General features: G+C 48.7%; 1 protein-coding gene across 2 annotated transcripts in view; it reads right to left on the reverse strand.

The window, feature by feature from the left end:
- Positions 1-2,434: 2,434 nt before the first annotated feature.
- The window catches only part of SMAD7 (SMAD family member 7), a 25,831-nt gene continuing 19,999 nt past the window's right edge, over positions 2,435-8,266 (reverse strand). For both annotated transcript variants that reach the window (XM_042862427.1, XM_042862426.1), the window contains exon 4: positions 2,435-4,195. In XM_042862427.1, coding sequence (XP_042718361.1) covers positions 3,657-4,195 — 539 coding nt within the window. In that variant the 3' untranslated portion in view covers positions 2,435-3,656. The remainder of the gene's footprint in view (positions 4,196-8,266) is intronic.

Consider the following 8,266-nt stretch of genomic DNA (forward strand, 5'->3'; position numbering starts at 1 on the left):
CCTTCACCCAATGAACTTGTTAATAATCTGTGAGACAAGAGCCCACAGATTCCTTGGAGTCCTCAGGGCAGATGGGGAATGAGTTCCATATAGAGCATCACTCAAGTAAAACAGGGATCACAGCTCTGCCCCATGGAAACCACTTGCTCCAAAGGTCTCAAGATAGTGGAGTTTTCCCTCTTGTCTCTTGCAGTGCCCATCACAGGCACTATCTTTCATTAGCAGTTGACAGTTTGAGCAGATTCCACATATGATATATCAGCGGAAAGCAGCATGCTTTGACCCTTCTTTATTGCACTCTTTAATTACTACTTGGCAACGCAGGGAAAAAAAGCGCAATCGTGCTGTAATTTACGGTGGTGCAGGATATCATTAGGACATTTTAATGCCAATTAAGCTGGAGCCACGGTGCAGAGCAAGATTACAGCTCACCAGAACGGACTGATTTCAGCCATCCCAAATTTCCAGATTAATCCCTTTCTGGGGGCGGGGAAGGGGGGGGGGGTGGGGGAAGAGAGATCAGGATTGGAGTCTGTCTCAGCCAGCTCCTGTCTGAGCCTCTTAAGTGCAGGAGCTTTGAGTAAGGTGATTTTGAAGGAGTGGGAACCACGGCTAAGCTGTGCAGAGCACAATGATATGAGGTCTGGGGCCACCACCACATTGCTGGACAGTTGTCATGGGTGTCCAAGGAGCTGGGGGGCTCATTCACAGGGGACATGTCTGAATTAGCAAGGACATGGCACTGCTCGCAAGGAGCTACAGAGGGGCTGCACAGCTGTGTCTGACTTTGCATCTCCTAGCCCTAGAGCTGAGCAGATGGGAAAGCAAATGAGCCGGTGTTCAGCAGCCTTCTGGCACTATTTTCCTCTACTTTTTTTTTTTGTCTTTTTCTTTTTTTTCACTGAAAGAGGACTAAAATTAGCACAGCAGGAGGTGAAGTCTGGAACATTTTAACTCAAGCTGCAGAAGTATTGAAAAGCTGTAGTTGTGCTGATTATCTCTTGGCTTTCAGACAGCAGTGATGCTGTGTCTAGTATTTTCACAGACGAGTCTAAGCAGAGGACCCAGAAAATGAAGGACTATTTGGGGTGTTTCAGCTCATTCTCCAGCACCACGACATCCAACCTGTCAACCAAACAAAGGTCCAAAGTTCCAAACAAAAGTGCTGCCAAAGTTCCAATCAAAGATACAAACAAAAGGTTCAACCAAACCCAACCAAAGACCCAGCCAGCTCAGCAGCGCATCTCCTGCAAGAGGCAGCTGCACAGGACAAGGTACAACATGGGACATGCAGAGGATCTCCCAACCCCAGGAGACACTTGCAGTCGCAGCTCAGCAGCACTGCGCCCAGGAGGACACCTCAACCTGCTGTCTGCACAGTCGTGCTCCTGCTGGTAGATGCTACCAAAGCTCAGGGGAGGTGAGAGTTTCACGACGATGACCATTCTATCCTTCACTTTTGAGGCCTTTTTGTGGGGAGAGGTACCATGGAATGGGCCAGCGCATTTCTCCTTGAGCCTCTGACACAAATCATTGCTGCTGGTCTGACCACTGGACATACAAGAGGTTGTTGAGTGTTTTAAGTCCGATGGCACAGAAAGGAAACAAAATGAAGCACACTGTACCACAGACGAAGATACACCAATGTCTGCCCTCTTGGGCATCTCTAGGGCACACCAAGCAAGGCAGGTGGGTACATCCACATGATCCAAAGCTATTTTGAAGCTGGTTGGTGGGCTCAGTGAAAGGAATCCAGATGAGGCACAGTCCATTCAGAGCAGACCGAATATTGTATCTCAACAAATCCCTTTGGGTGGGGAATGTTGAACAGAAAGGGGCAGTACTGGGTCAACCTGCTCTTAATGCTCACAAAGACTCATCCTCTACCACATCTGTCCACCACGTGAAGGCCAGTAGGATTCAAGACACGGATGCTGCACCTCTCCAAAGCCTCCAGGCTCCACGGGGCCGGTGGTTTCCACTCAGAAATTTGCCTTCACCAAACGCAGGAGCTCAATCAGCTAAAGGAACTGCTCTCCTGCTGAGGACATGGGGACAGGAATGCATGGGGGTGACCCAGTTGGATGTGATGCACAGCTCCAGTCAAACCCATGGATCTGTGGAGCAACCCAGATGATACGCTGGCATGAAAGCCATCGTATTTTAGGGACAGGATGGCATAGGAAGAACACTGGGCTGCTGCCACGGGGGTCAGCTCAACCTGAAATGGCAAGCAACAGGAACACCCCTCCTGCTGCATCTCCCCACCTCTAACAAAGCCACTCCGCACCGAGGGTCAAGTGTACGTTTTTATTTTTTTTAATGGAACATAAAATCCTTTAGAAAAAAAACAAAAAACAAAAAACATTCATCTGGATGAGAACACCCATAGAAAAAAACACCAATCTCGTGTTCTTTTTTTTTTTTTTTTTTTTTTTAATTTGGCATTTGTTATTTGCATTTATATTAAAGCAAAGTGCATCTTTTCTTATTCTTCTCGTTTATACACATTGCACAATACATAAATAATGATGCTTATAAAACGTCTTTGTATTTACAAGTAATAATATATCTATATATAACATAAAATACATTTTTTTTTTCTTTAATAAATCTCAGGTTTTTTTTCAAGGAGTCCTTTTTTTGTGTGTGTGTTTTCTTTCCAAAGCACTACGATGCCAAAGTTCCGATGAGAATGCTCTCTTGTTCATTTAAACCTTTGTATTTAGAAAAATAGCTTATGTTAAGGTCTAAACATGCTCATTGAGCTAAGAACAGTGTAAAAGTATCATACGTGTGTATGAATTCAAGAAGAAATGAAAGCACAACGGCGTCTCCAGATACGATGGTGCTGGGGCAACCTGATCCAACAGGTTCCGACAGACCAACTATCCTCAACACTTTTTTATTCCCCATTTTTTTGTTTTGTTTTTGTTTTGTTTTGCTGCTTGTTTCTTTTGTTTGTTTGTTTGTTTGTCTGTTTGTTTCTTCTCCTAGCTTACGTCACATCTCAGCTCCAACCGCAAAGCACGGGCCACGCACAGTTTCTTCATCGCCATTTTCTCCCCTTGTATTAATCCACGATGACAGGAAAAACGCTGCGGAAAGATGGGCGGATGGGAAGGATGGGCAGGAGGTGAACCCAACAACAGCAACGGCCCAATGGCAAAAACCACACGGGTGGAGTAAGACCTGGTGGGAAGTCTGTGCACCATTGGTGGGGCTACGTTGGGTTAGCACTGCTGGGCAGGGGTACTGGTCGGGTGCCACCAGCATTGGGACTAGGAGGCGTGAAAAATAGAAGGATCCCCTCACGCTACCCAAGAGCAAGTGGCTCCCGACCCATCCATCACATAGAACAATCCTTTGGGAAGTGGGAAATGATGATCATATGCGATCTCTCCCTGCCCCACGCGCCCTCCTCTCGAGTTATTGGTCGTTCGCACGTTCAAAAAATAGATCTATTTATCAAAATACCCAGGCGAAAATCTTTCCATAAGCTATTTCTCAAAATAGGGGGGAGAAAAAAAAAAAACCCAAAAAAAAACAACAAACAAAACGAAACAAAAACAAAAAGGTTGCATGAAAAGCAAGCACTCAGAAGGAAGTAATAGCAGCAAAGTAGTATAAATGTCGTGAGTCCGCTCCGTCTCGTGTCATCGGTTATTAAAAATAACCTCTAACCAGCACGGGCAGCTGCTGATGAACTGTCTGGTGTAGCACTGGCCCCAGCCCTTCACAAAGCTGATCTGCACGGTAAATCCAGTCCACGGCTGCTGCATGAACTCGTGGTCGTTCGGCCTCTGCAGGCTGTACGCCTTCTCGTAATCGAAAGCCTTGATGGAAAAACCCGGGAACACTTTGTGCACCAGCAACGTCCTGGAGTCGGGGTTGTCCAGTGTGGCCGACTTGATGAAGATGGGGTAGCTGCTGCGGTTGTAGACCCACACGCCGTCCACCTCCTTGGTGAGCTGGATGCCGTACCCGATCTTGCTGCGCACCTTCTGCACCAGCTGGCTTCTGTTGTCCGAGTTGAGCTGCCCGAGGCAGAAGCCATTCCCCTGAGGTAGATCATAGAAGATATCCAGGGAGGGCTCTTGGACAGAATACAGCCGACCCACGCGTGTCTTCTCTTCCCAGTATGCCACCACGCACCAGTGTGAGTTATCCCCTGACTCCTGTAGAACTTGGGAATCTACAGGGAGACAAAAAGATGGAGAAATTGAGGACTGTGGAGGCGTTCTGATCCAAAAGTGATGCGATGTCATGAGCTCCTTCTTTTCACAATGCTCTGCACACACACCCTGACAACCTCAGCACCCTGGAGTTGCCCATGACCGGGATGGATGGGGCCTTGGACAAGCTGGTCTGGTGGGAAATGGTGCTACTCAAGGCAAGGGGTTGGAATTTGGGGGTCTCTAAGACCCCTTCCAACCCAACCCAATCAATCCATAATCTCCGATGTCCCTTCCAACCCAACACTTCTCCGGTTCTGTGATCTTCAAGGACCCTTCCAACCCAACCACTCTCTAGTTCTGTGACCTTTGAGGTCCCCACTCTGTGGCTCCACCATTCTGTGATCATTTTATGATCCCTGAGCATACCAAGGGTGCAACCTAACACTCTACAGCCCATCTCCATGAACAAATTACCACCCATTGTGCAGAGCCAGTGTGATAAAACAAGACGTGGTTCCAAAAGCAGCACACGGGACACCACCCTTGGGTTCAGCTGCCCCACTGTGGGGCTTTCATAGAGCCAGGTGAGGGAAGCCCAGGCCAAGTGGAAGGCAGTGGGGTGGAGGCCGGAAGCTGCATGCTGTTAAGAAAAACAGCCCCAAAAGCCACAAAAGCCACCCAAAACTTGGTTCCCTTTGCCCTTGTCTTCACTCCATCCTCTGGAGTGGGGTTACAGTACCAGGGGAGGGGGCCAGGGGTGCTGAGCAGCACCAAACCCCTTTCCTTGATGCAGCATCCGCACACGGTGCTGCTCTGTAATCCCTCCCAGTCCTTGCAGGCATGTTGGGACCTGGGAACCATTCATCTCTATAATTGCACTTTAAAAAAGAAAAACAAAAAAACCCAAAATGCAACCACGCTGCAGGAATGCATGGGGGTGATCCAGCAGCACCCTCTTCCCCCACAGCCCACCCCAAGACTTAATATCACTATTCTCAGTATTTTCTGTGTCTTTCACCTACGACTTCTTGCTGCTCCTCCGGCACAGCCTTCTTTTTAATCACAAACAAGAAGAAAAAAAGACAACAACAAAACGCAGCTCCAGCGCCGCAGCCGTGCAACGCTCATTTCCTCTTCTCAGTGCCAGCAAGGAACAGAGTTCTGCAGTCACTGGCAGTCATGGGGGCTCATGGCCCAAAAAGGAAGGTGTGCCGGGGGGGGTAGCAGTGAGAAATACCCCCAGCAGTGCGTTTTTCCACACCCTCCCCCCTAAAAACAGAATGATGCGGGGTGATGTAAATGCTGCTGTGCCCCCCCACCCTCCCCTGCCGCACCCTTCCCAGGGGTTTGTTTTCAATTTTTTTTCATTTTTTTCATTTTGTATTTGATATTTCAAGATGTTTTAACTCGCTGTTTGCTTAAAGAGCTGGGAAAGCAAAGCTAGCTTGTAAAAATAAATAAATATAAAAAATCCAACCCCCACCTACTCCCCCCTGCCTTCACCCCCCATAGTAAGTGCAGCCACTGGTGCCTGCAGCTTGCACGCGTTCTGCTTTACAGCAGTGGAGGGAATTTTGCAGCAGGCGTTGGACCTGCTAAAATCCCTCTGTTTATTTTCTTTAACATAAAAGCATCCCTTTCAGGAGGCGGGGGGGGGGGGGGGGGGGGGGAGAGGGGCAGAAAGGCCTTTTTCACCCCGTGTTTGTGCTTACGTTTGAGAAGACCCCTTAACGAGTGGCTCAGCCTGACGTACAAAGAGGTAATTTAATTGCATTAAAAAAAAAAAAAAAAAAAAAAAAAAAAAAAAGCAGAAGCCAACCGCCCCGGCGATGAATGAACAGAGCTCTGTGGAGGGCTGGAGCTCATGAATGAATCCCACTCGGGTTTTCAATGGCACGGGGTGAGCAGACCTCACGGACAAGGCTTAGGTAATCCGGGATTCTGGACAGTGCGGTGTAAATACGGCACAGCGCCTTCCGCCCACGGGCTCCACTCTTGGCTGGGTGTCTGCTCCAGCAGCCATGGGAATCACACAGGCCCAGGCCCTCTGCCAGCCCCACCAGTGCTGCTTTTCACCACCGCTGGGACCTCCCTGCTCCCCTCTTTTCTTGGCACCCGTGTTTCCCGCTGAACCAATGAATGGGAAAAGCCAATGGCGTCAGCGGGGCGAGAGAGGAGGTCATATGAAAGAAGGAAAAAATGATGCAGTGATGCTGCTTATGGACATTTGTTCCCCAAGCATAGCGAGGGGTAAGAATGGCCCCGGAGGTGGCCAAGAACTGTGGAGATGTGGGAATTGATGAGATGGTCAGTGGGGGCAGACTGGGGTTGGGGATCTTGGAGGTCTTTCCTGACCCTGAAAATGCTGTGAGTGGGCAGGGTGGTGATGGGCCAGCAGTTGGAACAGATGGCCTTGGAGGTCTTCTCCAAGCTTCATGTTTCTCTGATCACAGGGGTACAGTAGTGACCGGCTGACGGTTGGACTCGATGACCTTAGAGACCTTCTCCAACCTTAGTGCTCCTATGACTCCATGAGTGGGCAAGATGGGGAGAGTCAGTGGTTGGACTTGACCTTAAGAGATCTTTTCCAATCTTCATTCTTTGTGTGTGGGCATGGTGGGGATAGGTTCACAGTCGCACCTGATCTCTTCTCTAACCTCAGTCATTCTATGATTCAAATACCCCAAGACATTGCTTTGAGTTCATCTCATGTTCCCATGCCACCTACCACAAGAAAACCAATGCCATGGCTGGAACCAGACCCTTTCTCAGCAGTGAACCCTACTGCAAACTAACATAAAAACAAAAACCCTGGCGAATTTGTGGGGGGAGGGAAAAAAAAGAAAATCTTTGAAACTTTTCAATACAAAACCCCAAATCATGGGAAATTAGTGGGAAAAAAAAAAAAAGTAAAAATATACTGGAAAATCTGCAGCACAAAGAAGCCAAATCTTGGGAAATCTGTGGCCAGATCTCCTTCAGACCACCACGGCTGCTGTACAGCCAGGACACCAAAGGCTGAGCAGCTCTTTAGGATTCCTGTACTGAGTTAAAACCACAGTTTTTACAAGGTCCTCGGAGCACACACATCCCTTCGAAGCTAAATGCCTAGAAGAGTCCCAGTGAGCTCCTGGCACTCCCACATCCCAACAAACAATGCTGCTGCTCAATGCTGGAAACATGCGTGCCCTTGTTTCGTTATTAAGTGCCCCTCCATCCGTTGCTATCGGTGGTTTATTATTATTTTCTATGGTTGCACGACAGCTGCCCAGGGGCCCCATCAGGACCAAGGCCATTGTGCAAACTTACTGTAAAGAACAAATATAATAATGGAAAATGAGGGCAGGAGGAAGAAAAAGTTTCTTTTTCACCGTGGAAGAACTGAGACTCCTTAGCTCATCTCAGAAAAGGGAATTTAGGTGGAATTTAAAGCAACTTTTGCAGCCCAGAGGCAGAGAAGCCAAAGCCTCCATAGGTTTCCAGCTCTCAGCCCTGTCTCGGTGCCAAGTTCACAAACACCAGCGGGGGGAGGTGGGAAGGGGATCTTTTGTTTTGCTTTGTTTTGTTTTGACATAGCTAAAGGTTTTCCTGTAATCAAGCGACTTCTAATGAAAACAGCAAGCGGAGCGCACGCTGGGCTGTGGGCCCGCCCAGTTGCTCCCATCTGATCCAGCCAGGAGCTATCTGCATCCTCGTCACTGCTATCTGGAATTGGGAATACCACCGCTCCTGATTAGGCCTTTGAATGCCCCTAATTGGATCTTTTCACAGTGATGTTATGACTACGCGTTAATTACGTTACCCGACTGCAGAAGTGTTTGAACTGATCGACGTGGCTGAAGAGCTGTGCCCCCAAGGGTCTTCCCATGCTCTTCCTGCCACCCACACCCCCCACCTCTCCCATATTCCTCTGGGATGCCTGGGCTGGGATTTCCCACCAAACACCAGCCCTGACACGGGAACAAAAGGTTGCCCATTTTGGGGTACCCTCACCCAACCAACTCACAGTGGTGGCCCCATACTCATGACCATAACCCAATGGGAAATGGAAGGTGGTGGCCCCAGACCCATGACCATAACCCAATGGG

Source organism: Lagopus leucura, unplaced genomic scaffold, assembly GCF_019238085.1.
Source record: "Lagopus leucura isolate 7727_CA_CO unplaced genomic scaffold, USGS_WTPT01 Super-Scaffold_650, whole genome shotgun sequence".
Classification (NCBI taxonomy): domain Eukaryota; kingdom Metazoa; phylum Chordata; class Aves; order Galliformes; family Phasianidae; genus Lagopus; species Lagopus leucura.